This window comes from Neovison vison, chromosome 1 (genome assembly GCF_020171115.1).
Source record: "Neovison vison isolate M4711 chromosome 1, ASM_NN_V1, whole genome shotgun sequence".
In the NCBI taxonomy this organism is placed as follows: domain Eukaryota; kingdom Metazoa; phylum Chordata; class Mammalia; order Carnivora; family Mustelidae; genus Neogale; species Neogale vison.
In genome coordinates this window covers 37,462,129-37,477,020 of record NC_058091.1, presented here as the reverse complement: position 1 = coordinate 37,477,020, position 14,892 = coordinate 37,462,129, and the positions used below count along the sequence as shown (strand labels likewise).

The 14,892-nt window shown below is 37.1% G+C and overlaps 1 protein-coding gene across 4 annotated transcripts in view; it reads right to left on the bottom strand.

Annotated features, from left to right (window-relative positions):
• Positions 1-7,087: 7,087 nt before the first annotated feature.
• Positions 7,088-14,892, bottom strand: part of EPHA7 (EPH receptor A7) — a 171,206-nt gene continuing 163,401 nt past the window's right edge. For all 4 annotated transcript variants that reach the window (XM_044245415.1, XM_044245420.1, XM_044245427.1 and 1 more), the window contains exons 15-17: positions 12,313-12,506; positions 11,080-11,235; positions 7,088-9,037 (exon numbers count right to left, since the gene is read on the bottom strand). In XM_044245415.1, coding sequence (XP_044101350.1) covers positions 8,923-9,037; positions 11,080-11,235; positions 12,313-12,506 — 465 coding nt within the window. In that variant the 3' untranslated portion in view covers positions 7,088-8,922. The remainder of the gene's footprint in view (positions 9,038-11,079; positions 11,236-12,312; positions 12,507-14,892) is intronic.

Here is a 14,892-nt window from a genome sequence, read left to right as displayed (position 1 = left end):
AATAAGAGAATCACTCTCCCTCCTCAGAAAACTCATAATGACAAGGGCGTGTGAAAGAACTTTGTATGCCAAAGACACAAATTGTTCAGTCCAGCAGGAGGTGATAATGTGAAGATCACACAGGCATGATCCCAACTGATGATGATATGTTACATAATTGAATGCAATTCTCCAATTAGTGAGGGGCCATTAAAGTCTTTTAAACTGGGAGAAAACATGATCAGACACGTGTTAGAGAAATGACTCTGAAAGTTGTAATTAAGAAGGATTAGAGGAAGAGAAACAGAGTAGAGGATGTGACATTAGTCTAGGTGAGAATGATGAAGACCTAATTTAGGGCAGTGGCTGAGAGAATGGTGGTAGGTTCCAGAAATATCAAAGAGTTAAAATCCGTTGGATGTAGTGAAGGATTGTTTATGGCCAGATGAGTGAAGTTTGACTCTTTCGGTACTGACTTAAGAGATATGGTTAATGGTGATTTAAAGAAGAAAAAACTGAGAAAAGGATAAGGACAAAATTTGGGAAAAAACATATAATTTATATTCTAAAATACATTTGTCTTTTAGGTCAGAACTCACAAAAATGTGATAAGTGTTTGTTAGACAGATAATTCGAAAAACAGACAAAAATATCGCCCAAAGAAATGATAAGAGCTAACACGTATTGAGTACTTACTGTGTAAGTACTTTCCAACTATCAATTAACAAATTTAACAACTTTTTTTTTAAGATTTTATTTATTTATTTGACAGACAGAGATCACAAGTAGGCAGAGAGGCAGGCTGAGAGAGGCGGGGGAAAGAGGCGGGGGAAAGAACAGAGAGCCAGATGCTGGACTTGATCCCTGGACCCTAAAATCAAGACCTGAACCGAAGGCAGAGGCTTAGCCCACTGAGCCACCCAGGTGCCCCCAACAACTCTTAGAGTGGGTACTCTTTATATCTATTTTACAGGTAAGATAGGAAGAGGGAAACAGAGAAATTAACTCATTCACCCTTGTTGCACCTGTCGTGACAAGAATTAGTCCCATGTGGTCTGTCTTCCAACCCTCTGCTGTCGCCTACCATGGCTGCCTCTTCATAATGTAAATGGTAAGAAGACTTCCAGGTTGGCTTACGAAGGTCCACTTTATAATATATTTACTTAAGTCTAGATTTACTGATGCTGTCTAGTTTGAGAGCTGGAGTAAGGGGTGCTTTCATTATAGAAGAAGAAAAATACTCTTTTCTCTTGTCTAAGGCTGATTTTGAATTAGTCATAATCACATCTCATTCATTTTTGCAGATTACTGTTCCTTAATTCTTATTTATTTATTTTTTTTTGGCCATGCCTTTGCCTCATCAAACAAGATATTGGTAAATAGCCCTTCATTGTTTCTCTCATCGAGTCCAATTTCTTGTGCTTGATTTCAAGTCCCTCTTTACTCTTGCTCTGTTATTTATAACCAGTGATACCTCCTCCTTTCCAACAGCTGGAACAGCCTGCCTTGGGTACCTCCTGGTCTTGCTTACTAATCAGCTCCTTCCGCCTCCCTTTCGCACACGGGTCTGTGTCTCCGTGCTCCTCTGCGGGGTCCCTTGGGCTGTCCCTGCTGCCCCAGCCTATCACAGGAGCAGCCATCCATGCTCTGAAATTAGTTTTCTCCCTCAGCACCTGGTTTACTACCACCTTCACTGCACCCCATTCATCCTTCGGAGCACCTGATCCTCACTACCTTTTAAGAAGAAACCAATTTGAATTAATTTGCACTTCAAGGATTCTAAAATATTTATAGAGTGTCTACGGAGTGCCAGAAACGGCTCAGTCCCAAAGGACGTAAAACAAAGATTTCCATTTGGCTTCTGCCCTCCACGAGTACTTGATCCAGTGGGAGAGACACACATACAAATAATCTGACAGAGCGCAGTGGGAGAACCACAGCACAACAGCACAAGCAAAGCACAGGAAGGATGATTCTGGCTCCTTGCTGTCAGGAAGTGAAGACTTGAAGAAAGGAACTTTTGAGATGCGTCTTGAAGAGAGGAATTTCCCCCACTTGGAAAAGAAAGAGGGAATGTGAAAAAGAAGTAAAGGCATGGAGGCAGAGAGGACAGTCTATGGCTCTGATCCAGAAATAGAGAGGAATTAAGTCGTAGGTCAGGCACCACTACCAGACTGTGGTCCCTCAGACTTCATTTCCACCACATCCTTTTTCTGGTCAGAATTGCCAAGAGCTCTGCAATTGCCTCTCCCGTCAAACTCAGCTTCTCCTGTCTAACTCTTGGTTTCCGGTAACTTATCCCTGCCTTTGATACACACTTCCAAATCTGAAGACTAGCATTATTGGGCGTTTGTTGGCTTTGTTGTGTTAGTAGATCAGGGGAGATTTAGTTGCCCCGTGTTCGGCTGGCCCCACACCACACCTGACCTAACAGGTGGCACTTTTTTTTTTTTTTGAAGATTGCTGTCATTGAACTGGCAGAACAGCCCCTGCGGTAATTCCCTTCCTTTTGTCAGGCAGCGCTCACCAGGTCTGTTTGTGGCATCAGGTTCCTGCCGATGTTTTCTGTTAAGTTGGGTTCTGGTGAATACACGTGAAGCTTGGTGGGCAACTCACAAAGATCTAGTGAGAACAGAATTACAGTAATGTGTGGCCCCAGATGCCATGCCCAGTAGAGACTTAAAAACACTTGTGCAAACGCCAGAGCTGAGGAAATGTGTGGGTCTCTTTCCTTTGGAAAGAACATGTTTTAGCCTCGTATTCTGTCCAGTTTTCAGTGTTAGCAGTGTGTGCCTCTATGGCAAATTGACAGAGAGGTATCAGGTTAAACGTACGACTTTCTCTTTTAATTTTCTTCAGAATCTATCCGAGCAGTGTAGTAAGAGTCTGCAAATTCACATCACTTTTAAAAAGCATTGTGTTTTTTTATTTTTTTTAAAGATTTTATTTATTTATTTGACAGACAGAGATCACAAGCAGACAGAGAGGCAGGCAGAGAGAGGGAGAGGAGGAAGCAGGCTCCCCGCAGAGCAGAGAGCCCGATGTGGGACTCGATCCCAGGACCCTGAGATCATGACCTGAGCCGAAGGCAGCGGCTTAACCCACTGAGCCACCCAGGCGCCCAGCATTTTTTTTTTTTTTAAAGATTTTGTTTATTTATTTGACACAGAGAGGGGGGGGCATAAGCAGGGGGAGCGGCAGGGAGAGGAAGAGGGAGAAGCAGGCTCTCTGCTGAGCAGGGAGCCCAACATGGGGCTGGATTCCAGGTCCCTGGGCTCATAATCTGAGGCAAAGGCGGGCACTTAACCCACTAAGCCACCCAGGTTCCCCTTAAAAAGCATCCCTGAGTTGTGTGCCTCATTTCTATGCGTTAAAAAATATTTTTAAAAGCATGTGACTTATCTGAACTCTCATTCTACATATATAGTCTAATTTTCTCCATTTGTTTATTTGTTTTACTAGAGTTTGTTGTCCAGTCATGGTCTTTAATTAGCTTTGGTTACATAGTGGAATGGTGAGATTTGAACTGTATAGGTTAGTTAGTTCTTTACTAAGCTAGACTCAACATTACTTAAAAAACAAAGGTGCACATGAGCACATTTAATTAAAATCCATGACTAGCCACTCATTTTAAAAAATATATATTGTGCATTCTTTATTTCGATATAAAATTCACAAATACACTTAATTAAAGGCTGTGAATTTCAAAAGGGAAACAAGGATAATTTTCAGCAGTAGAAACCTGGGAAATCTGAAATGATGATATACATTATCACAGGTTATATCTGATTGAGCTTTATTTGCTATTTATGGAGACTAGACGACACCTCATTTGCTACTATCGCCAAATCATCCAATGCTGTAAATTTAGAAACCCCTACTACTTTTACGCATGTCAAGAATTCCTCATGCTGTTACATACCTACAGAACACTACAGCTACTTACTGCTACCTACCAAACTTTGTGCAATAGGTCCAATTAAATTAGATCAATTAATTAAATTTATTTTAACCTCAAGGTCAATCAGAAGAGGTCTTTTATTGTTTAATTATAGATTTAATTACATTCAATCACTGAACTTGAAAAAAAAATCCCCTTACAGCACTTAAATCTGATGAGACTCGCAGAAGCACTCCTGTTGAAATATTATATTCTTCTGCCCATATTCTTTAAGCTGAGATGTACTAGCCAGAGTGAAAAGAGGAGGGAGGTAAGCGGTATTGAGGGGACATTAATAATAAACCGTGAGGATGGTGTTCCCCTCAGGGCAGCTTGGATCTTTGCCAGTCACCATGCACTGCCTTTTCTCATTTGTTAGTATCAGGAGTTAGTGAAAGATCTTCTGCACTTAAGAATTTGACCACCTTTTTGCTTTACATGTCTTCCTTCCAGCAGCCTTCCTCAAAACTGAGACTGAGTTTTCAGGCAGCTAATAATGTAAAACAAACGATAAGAGTAGGAATTAAAACTGTTTCAACAACAAAATTGTTACTGATGATCACCGTGAGTTTCAAATCTATTTCTTACCTAGTGATAGACCTTGTGTGTATCTTTAATAGCTTTACACTTGTGCAGGGAAACGCGTGCTGGCAGGATAGAGTATCTTTGTACTGCTTACAAATCCAGTCCTTTAAGAGACCACATGTGACTGCCCATCAGTGTTTTGAGCTACATAATTATCTCCGTGTGAACTTCACAAGAGCTTTGCCTGTAGACTAGTTAAGGGTAGCCGAGACTTTAAGATTAAACCTTGTGTTTCAGCTCAGCCTAGCCTGAGTACCAGCATCACAAGTAACAAGCAGTGACAGTATCTCAGCTGGTCTTAGTCTATTCTCATTTTTGAAAACATGTTTAAATATTTGTGAAACATTGAAGAGCTTAAGACGGCGATGCTGCAAAATAGGGAGCACTTCATTCTCTTTGTTGCAGGGGCAAGTCGGAAGGATCACTGAGTCAGGGTCGATGGCAAGTGACCCAATAGGACCACCAGGTTTATCACCTTTTCCGTTTGCTCTGGATCCCCTGTTCACATCCTGCAACATCCTAAATGTCAAAACTCCCCAGGCTTCCATTTTGTATCAGATGTCTAAAGTGTTTGTCAGGGTCTGATGACAAAATATTTACTTTCACATACAGATATCCTTATTAGTACCATGTAGTTGAAGTTTCAATGAAAAAAAAAAAAAAAGAACAATAAAGGTTTTAACTAAAATGTCTGATAGTAGGGCTCTTTGAAGATACAGTCTTAACTTGTTATTCTATAATAATTAGAGTGGAATTAAGTCACTGTGCAAAAGGATGAAGGGAATCAGTGGCTATTAATTTTCTTCGTATTCTAATTGGTCCACTGAAATGTTTCAATGAAACCTTTACTCTAGACATCTCCTTTCATGATATTGTGTAAGAAAATAAATGAGTAAGGGACATAAAGGAACCCACCAATGATTGGAGACAGGATTTTCTTTCCATTGTCTAATAGACTTGTTTATTATTTTAAGCTGGTAAAAAGAGACTTATGATTCGTGTTGAAGAAAGAGTTATTTGTGCTTGATACATTGAAGACACTGTTTAAAAGCAGTTTGTCCTTATAAAAGGATGACCCCTGTAGTAATTCTTAGGCAAGGAGGGACAAATTCAACCAACAAAGAGCACATCTCGCCCCAAGTTCCCCATGATTTCTCCACATAGAGCAAAAAAATACACATCAATAATTTATTTGAACATGCACATCAGTGAGTAGCACTGTTCTGGCCACTCAGGAAACGAAAGGGAGAGTATCAGCATTACCTAAATTTAAGAAAGAAAAAAAAAATAAGAAAGAAAGAAAGAAAAAAAAAAGAGGTGAATTACACCATTTTAATTGTCTTAAAAACACGGATAAGAGGAGCAATTAAAATATAGTCCTAAATAGTGCTAGCTAATGTAGATTACATAAGTATACAATATGATTCAACTAATAGTGCTCTGACAAGCATAAACCACCAGTTCGAGTAAACAAGGCCCAGATCGATTGCTGAGAAAATGTGAGATTCAGATGTAATAAAAGTTACTTTTATTTCAGTCCTGAATGCAAAACACAAGTCAAGTGTGAAGACAGCATTCTAAAAAAGGTGGCTCTGTTAAAGCAAGGAGGCCATTTCCTTTTGCATTTTTATAATTTTTGAGTTCTATTTTTGACGTTCGCTTTCTCTACCTTTCCTCCCCTGAGCACTAATTTATCAAAAAAAAAAAGATTTCAAGGTGCAAGTTGTACATTCTCATCGTTATACCATTTCATCTCTTTCTGGAAGAGAGTATTACAATCAGCATCACAATGTTAATTCTTCTTCTCTGAATGTTTGTTTCACATACATGTATTTCAAAATCATAACGTTGACTGGGAAAAGAAACCTACGAACAAGAGAGTGATGTATTCATACACTTCCTATTGTGCTGTGTGTCTTTTCCCATCCCTTCTCCCCTTTCCCTGTAAAGAGCTGTAAAAAATTTAAGGCAGATGAGGTATATTGCTGAAGAAAAAGTTATTTTTGAAAAAAAACTCAAAAAAACTTTTATTCTGCCCTTCTACTCAAGAAAGACTAATCAACTATAAATCTAGTGCTAGAAAAAAGCAGGAAAGACACTGTTTGCATGTACCATACTATGTCTTCTATTTCTAGAATGGCTTTTTGTTAATTTAATTTTAATAGAAAAAATAAGCACCTTAAGCTATGAACAGGAAAAGAACTTCATTATTAGTGAGTTTAGAATCCAAACGGAATTAGGAACACTCACTCAAACTCTTTCACTCATTCTCTCAAAGGCCAATGCTACTGATTAGAATTGTAAAGTGCTGTACTTAGTATAAACACTTGTATACACTGCAGACACTGAAAAATAACCCTCAAGCACATTGTGTTATAGTTCCAAAAATATATTTACAGTCTATTACAAAGATTACAAATGGAAGTGTCTAGGTGACTGTATTATGCTAATTAAAAGTATTTTACAGATTATTTTTCCTTAGGGACAAAAAACATTTTAGTGAAATTGAAATGATTTTTCTAGTCAATCAAAAAATAAATTAAAATATCAAATAACACTGTACAGTGATTTAAAAGAAAAAAAAAGGGTGGGGAGGGGTTTGGGAAGCAATCCATTTGAGTTTTTCTATAGCCATCTTTGGTCCTAAATGTGGGAAAACACATTATGTAGCACTGAAAATACCTGTTCTTTTGTGATGCTCTGCAAGTAAAATAGAAAAATATAGTGCATTTTCAATGTATTCAGAGCCCACTACAGAGAAATGTGTGTACAAAACAAGACAGTATAAATAAAATTTACAAGTTTTACAAAGGAACATTTACAGGTTTTTGTTTCTGTTATTTGTTTGTTTGTGGATGCCCACATTATCAAACAAGACCAATTATGACCGATCCCTGGGATCTTTCTCTATTAAAATCATTATAAACAGCCCAATTTTCTTTGGAAGTACAACAGTTCAATTCTGGGGTAGTTCATGATTTTCGTAACTTCGAAAGCATTACTCATAATATGCATACATTCCTGAAATATCTATAAAGACACATTTAATTATTGCTTATGAAATTCTAACACAGTAATCAAATAATATGGTTTAATAAATAAAGCTTTAAAAAAAAAAAAAGCCAGATCCTTCACCTCTTCCTTACACGGTAAAAAGAGTTCTTTCATTTAATAAGCTTCTGACATCAGTGTTCACAAATAAAAGGCTTTTTAAAAACTGCAGTGGTGATATCCTGTGCAGCTGATTTGTTTCTGAAAGGTGAAAATGTGAACTGCCCCTTTTCTCCTGCTTCAGAGTTCTAATATAAAACTTACTTCTTTCTATTCGTGTTTGGACTGCATTAAACAGAATAGGATATAAAATATACATCAGCTATTTCTCCTAAATTTCCTAATGTCTCAATATTGAAAAAAACCTCGATGTGCTCGGATTAAATTTTAGGTAACACTGGATAGTTCTTGCTCTCAGACACTTGCCTTCACCAACACTCTTTAGATGAAGTGCCTCAATTTTTTATAGTCATAAACCTACAATTTGCGTTTTTTTTTAATTAAATTCTGTCTAGTAAAATCACTCTATAAACAATCTGTTAAAAGTGCCTTATAGTATTTATGGATCATTATTGCTTTTTTCATTGAAAAGATAGTGTGTTGTTTGATCTTTACAAAAAAATTTCTTTTTAAAAAATACCAGAGCTCTTGGCAACTTACATTTTCGTGATTACCTGCCAATTAGCAAATGATATCAAAACAGCACTGATTAAACAAAATAAAATGGCACAAAAAGGATACCAATGTTCTGACAGAGTATATCTTCAATCATGCTATGTGGTTGTTTTTTTGTTTTTTTTGTTTCTTTTTTTTTTTTTTTTTTTTTTTAATTTGAGATTCTTTCAAAGGTACCCAGTGTAGCAATGTGTCATAGATTAACACTAAAAAGGTCCAAAGCTATAAACAACTTTCTAAAACAAAGTCCTTATGAAGAATAAACACAAATGATTTTAAAAAGGAATCGTCTGAAATCACATATTTAAGGAAAATATTTCATTGATTTTAACAATAAGATCATGATTTTATTTGACAAATATATTCTTTCTTAAATTCTTTATGTACATTTTAAAAAGTCTATACGATAAAAAGGAGGTTAGAGAGCTCAAGGTGTTTGGATGTTTTCAGGTAGTACTTTGTTTATTGTCACTGCTGTTTTCCTGGCCACCAGTGGTGGATCCTAAATTCCCTTTTTATATATTCTGGTGGCACTTAGGAGTTCAAGTCTATAGGTGCTTCTTAAATCTTCTCTTCACTGTAGGAAGGACCCAGGACATCAACTGTCTTCTAGCAGCATTCTTATGCATATACCGAAGGCCAGTACTGTTCTCTCTCAATCCATAATCTCCCTGATAAGGGAGAAATGCCTATCACACTTGGATGCCAGTTCCGTGTAAATGTAGCATTTGTGCTCTCATAGTCTGAACGCTGCTCATAATTTTCTTCTGATGGCCAACCAGTGTGATCCCTAAACTCATCACATCTCTGGAAAAGACAAATGCATTTTGTTAGTTATCTTACAAAGAATGTACTTGGTACTTAATTGTCATCAGCTCTTTAATTCAATCTTCTGTTTATCTGAGGCAAACGGATCTTATCTAAGTGGTCTTGGGTATTATGATCACATTCCTACAGTGGGTCAGACTGGCGAGCTGCATCAGCATGCTCCTTCCCAAGAACCTAAATGCTCAGGCTCTCAATCTGCTGTAAGTTCTTTTTAAACTGATCTGAAATTTTGAAGACAAAAATTAATCAAAGTCTTAAAAGTATTCTTAAGATAAGATCAGGAAATGTTATTTGCATGGTATTCTTGAACCTAAGTGAAGTTTAAATTTTTTTTAATTTAATTTTTTTCCAATGTTCCAAAATTCATTGTTTATGCACTACAAACAGTGCTCCATGCAATACGTGCCCTCCTTAATACCCACCACCAGGCTCACCCAAACCCCCACCTTCCTCCCCCCCAAAACCCTCAGTTTGTTTCTCAGAGTAGAGTCTCTCATGGTCCGTCTCCCTCTCCGATTCCCCCCACCCACTTCTCTTCATCTTCCAAGGTCCTCTGTGTTATTCCCTATGTTTCACAAGTAAGTGAAACCATATGATAATGGTTATAAGAGGAAGTGGTGCAAATGTAAGCATTTGGGGCTCTAGTAAATCAAGAATATTCGATGATCACCAAAAGATCTATATTGAGTTTCATTATTGTAGGGTAATTCTGAGCATATTATTCGTTGTATACTTGACTCCGGTTCAGTTCGATCATTTCACTACATTTTAGAAAAAAAATTACTTTCTAAAATGTGCAATACCTATGTTTAATAGCTTAAATGTGACATCGACTAACTGTGTCTGTATATGTAGTTTTACTTATCCTAATAGCCAGGAAGATTGAGCTTAGGTATTTGCAAGTGATTAAAAGATGGCAACAGTACAGTAGCATAGTATTTCATAGTCGTGGTCTAAAAAGACTTTGAGGATCCTAGTTTTTCAGTGAAGTAGATTGCTTTGGAGAGATGGGGTATACTTATGCCAGCTCTCCCATGTGGTAACTAGAAGGAAACCAAACAAGACAGCACACGCACACTTAAGTTCACATAGATGCTACCTCCTGACATGCCAGGAGAGAGAAGCTGATTGCTGGCTCTCTCAGCTGAAACATGTGAAACACTTCGCACAACAGTACATAAGATGGATCCGCTCAAAGAACCTTGAAGACTGTTTCCCATTTTCAAACACACTGATCGAGAGGAGCTTCATTGCCCGTGAGTTATGTTGCAGCCAAAGAAGCTGATGTTCAGAGACGATACGTGGATTTCCTAAGACCACATAATCATTGAGGGAGCCAGAGATGAAAATTTAGTTCTTTTGACTTCCAGTTCACAGCAAACTTCAAAAGTTGCTTTAGGAGGTCATTCATCAGGTTAAAAAATAATAATAATGAGTCAATCACACACCTTCCAAAACATAAGCTAAACTCTCAGTTACAGTTAATTGAATTAAGCTGCCTTGGATCTCTTCAGAAAGTAATCCTATTGGATGTCAAAATGCATTTGGTATTGGGAAGGAAGCTTTGAGTTTTTAATGTCATAAAAAAATGTGGTGAAAGAAATCCTCCTTTGCAATGGAGAAAGTTTCTTTCTTTAATGCACAGGCACCCAGATGATACAGTGGTTAAGGAAAGAGAAAGGCTCATGGTGTGGTGTTTAGAACACTGTCTATAGAGACAAACGAATTACCACTTACTAGTTGAGTCAGTTTGGGAAAACATTTACATTCTCTGAGCCTGCGCCTCATTGTGTATAACACTATTGACTTAAAATTATTGCTATGAGAGTTTAAAAATGGACTACAACTTCAAAGGTCTATTTAGCACAATGCCTGGCACATAATAAGCACTTATTAAAGAGATGCTTTTCTCCCTGATTTTGTGGTTTACTTCTCTTTAATATATGACAGATGACCTGATGTATAAAGCTCAGATTGTACATAATATATGCTTAAATAGAATTCTGAGAGCTTCAACTTACTCGATAGTCATCCTGGCCACTGATTCAAGGGAGTTGTAGCCAGCGGCTGTGAAGTTATCTTTATACCTTTCCATCTTAATAGCTTGTAGCCATTCTCCAACTGAACAAAAGGTAGTGAAGTCAGGAGTGTTTTGATCCAAAAGAGGACTTATTGGCCTAGATACGAATGAAAACAGAAAAGCACATTATTTTTTTTCATGAACCAATAAAGAATGTCTTTGCCTATACAAAAAAAAAAAAAAAAGCTATAAAGAATAAAATTACATATTCCAATGGGTGTTCTGGTAATGGATAAACGGAAAAGTTAATACAAATCTAAAGGCTGCCCTGGAACTACAAACTCTGAAATTGACATTGTATTTAGATTTTACGACCTCCGGATGCGTCTTCCACACATTTCTAAAATTCCAGCCAACTCTATTTGTAATCAGTCCATATTTATTTGTTCACTTGCTTCACCAAAAGCAGCTGTGAGGGAAGGAAGCACGTTTGACTGTGGACTAACTCGTTCTATGTGGTTCTACTGAGAACTCCGTGTCTTTGCTGTACTGATGGTGTCCTTGAGAGCGCCTAGTGAGTTCCTATGACCTCTGCAAGGACACAGTGAGCATCAGGTTCACCTAGTGGCTGGAGCAGAATGATTTCTAGTGTGCCTCACAACGGGGGGTGGGGGGGAGCCAAGTGCAGAGAATGGATGCAGTGTTTTGGACTCCTTTTGACGGGTAAGCCCCTTCCATCACTTACTGAGCTACTGTCATAAATTTTAACTTCACAGAGTATTACTAATAATAAATAAATAATAAGTAATAAAACGAAACTAGTTTTAGTTTTACTAAAAGACTCAAAGCAAAGCAAATTGCTGCATGCAAAAAAAGTAAGGCAATAGTAATAAAGACCCACGTAACAGGAGTACTGACTTGAAAATGTGAAATGCCACCTAATCACAAAATTCTAGTTGGAAAGTCTTCTAAAACAGATAGCCAGTGATAGCTCCCATAACTTTTAAGAAAACCAAAAGGCAATAATAATAGGTCTCATTAAACACTAATTTAATTAAGGTAAGCCATCTGGAAAGAAAAAAAAAAACAAAAATTTCTGTGAACACAATAAATTTCACACTGGTTATAGTTTAACCCAGATGTCAGCTTGCCATTGGATTAGGACTGAGGAGATAAATGGTTCAGGTGAATATTCAAATGTCTCTCAGATTCCATCCACTTAGGTATTTCTTACCTACTACAAGTTCCCAGGGGTGTTTTCAGACTATTTGGGTTTCGAATCATTTTGTCTAGAATTCCAACTATCTGTTCAAACTTTGGCCTTTCTGCACGTTCCTTTTGCCAACAGTCCAGCATCAATTGGTGAAGACCAGCCGGGCAGTCCATAGGTGCTGGTAAACGATAACCTTCTTCTATTGCTTTTATAACCTAATAGCCAAAGGGACATTAAAAATATTACTGATTGAGGTTCAATTATAATAACATGCATTGTCTAGCAGGCGAAGAGATTTATTGAGATAAGACCGAAGCGCCCTTCGAAGCTTTGCAAAAAAACTTGGTTTTTGTTTTCCTGAACACCTATAAACATTCGATGTGTTATTAAGGAGTGTATGAAGAGCACGATATCATGACCCTTCTAGCTGATTTAGGAATTAGGAGCAGAGATTAAGTTCAACCAGGGTGCAATAGACAAAACAATTTTCATGTCATCCCAGAGGTTTTTAAAAGGGAAAATGTTATGGAAATATTTTACTTGTATCTGGCTGTACATGTACCTACTTGCCTATGGATGAATGAATTCTTCAAGTTGTAAGAGGAAGATCTGAGTTACCCAGAATCACCCCCTGCAAAGTTTCACTTTTTACAGGGTTCAAATGACACTTTCAAACTAAATCTCAAAATACGTGAATGTGCTATGATAGAAAATATTACCAAGCACACTATTACTTTAAATAATATAGAGCCTACCTATTTAGGAAATGTATAAGGTTATAATATAGAGTGGGGTGTTGAATGAGGAGTATACAGGTGGTTCCTGAAGGTGACTGTACCACATTCCAAGTTTAGTGACCTCACACTGGCAGACTGAATGAAATCAGCCTTGCAAAAGGGCAAGGGAATGGATTACACCAGGAAATTGGGAAAAGTTCGAAATTAGGACTTTCCCACTCCAGAGTTCTGGTTGTTCAAGTTTTATCAGCACATCGCTTTCTATTTATACCTAATAACAGTCTGAAACACTGCATCAAGCTTTGAATGTTCGTGAAAAATAAGTCTCCAAAGACACGGGTACATAGCAATCAGAAAGTCTGAAAACTACTTATACAGACTTGTTTCTTTTTTGTTTATATGGAAAGCAAAAATAGATCTTAAACATTAGAAATTGTTGAAAATTGGAGCAGCACAGGAAAATAATTAAGAAGGCAAGCAACACAAATAAGGACTCGTAAAACATTAACATCGTGTCAAGGGGGATTAACAAATCGTTTTTGATACTGACTGACATAATGGCAGTAGAAATGTTTAAAAAAAAATGATGGGAAAAAAACCAGAGGTGGCCTTGAGTTTTTGAAGAAAATAAAGCCATAGGTAGGCAGACAGAAAGCTGGCTTTACGAAATGTTGATTAACTTAATATTTGTAGGGAAACATATCCCTGATGCTTGTTGACATTCAAGAATAGCACATTAAAATATAAAAGGTCGCCCTTTGGGATGAATGAAGTAGCTGGCATCAACAATTGTTTCATAAAGTCCTTCATATAAAAAAGAAAAAAGGAAAGTTAAGAAAAATCTATATATGTAAACTGAGAAAATTTAAAAGGTAAATAGATTAACTTAATTATAGTGATTTTTGAAAAATACTGTAAGACAAATCCTCAGCTAAAATTCTTTCCTGATTACTACATTGTACGTCCTGCACATCCGTTTACTTGTACTTTGGAAAGCTAGGTTAAGTTATTTAAACAGTGGCTAAGTTGTGAATAAGTAAGTCGACAACTTCTAATAATTTATATATTCAAAATGACCAATAATGAACAATCGAGAGACTTTTTTTTTTTTTTTTTCCTAATTGGGAAAAGAATGGCTTTCCTTATGTCGGAGGTTGCTTGTATTTGAACCTAAGTAATATCTTCCTGATTTAACAGGACTCCACTCCCATGCTTATAACATTGGTGCAGCCCTTATTATTTTGAATCATCTTCTAACCAATGTCCCTGCTTGTGCAATGCATGTAGAGTGATCTTTCCTTTTTTTTTTTTTGCCTTGAGAATAATCTTTAAAAATGCAAATCTAGGGGTGGCTGGTTGGCTCACTCAGTGGAGCATAAGACTCTTGATCTCAGGGTTGTAAATTCGGGCCCCATGTTGGGTGTAGCGATTACTTAAAAATTAAAATAAAAAATAATAAAATGTTAATCTAAAACTTATCATGATTCTCCAGACATTAATAATTTTCAGCAGCTCTCCAAGACTTCATAAAAACATTTAGAATTCTTCATCACTGAACCCAATATATCCTTAAGTCTTTGTGCCAATGAAGTTAGTACCATTAAATGACTCTTACAGGAATGAGTTAATGAACCCTCTGGGGTTTCTCCTATTGCAATATAGGAATTTCATGATTCTTATTATTACAGCAGGGAAACGTTAATTTCAGCACAAAATGAAACTTCCAGCTTTCAAAGATACAGTGTTTTACAAATTTTTAAAGGAACAGCAGCTAAGGACAGCACTTAAAATAAGAGATTCTCTGGACTGGAATGGACTTTGGAACCTTAAGTTTCCCATTAGGAAACAGGCACCTATCTCTAGG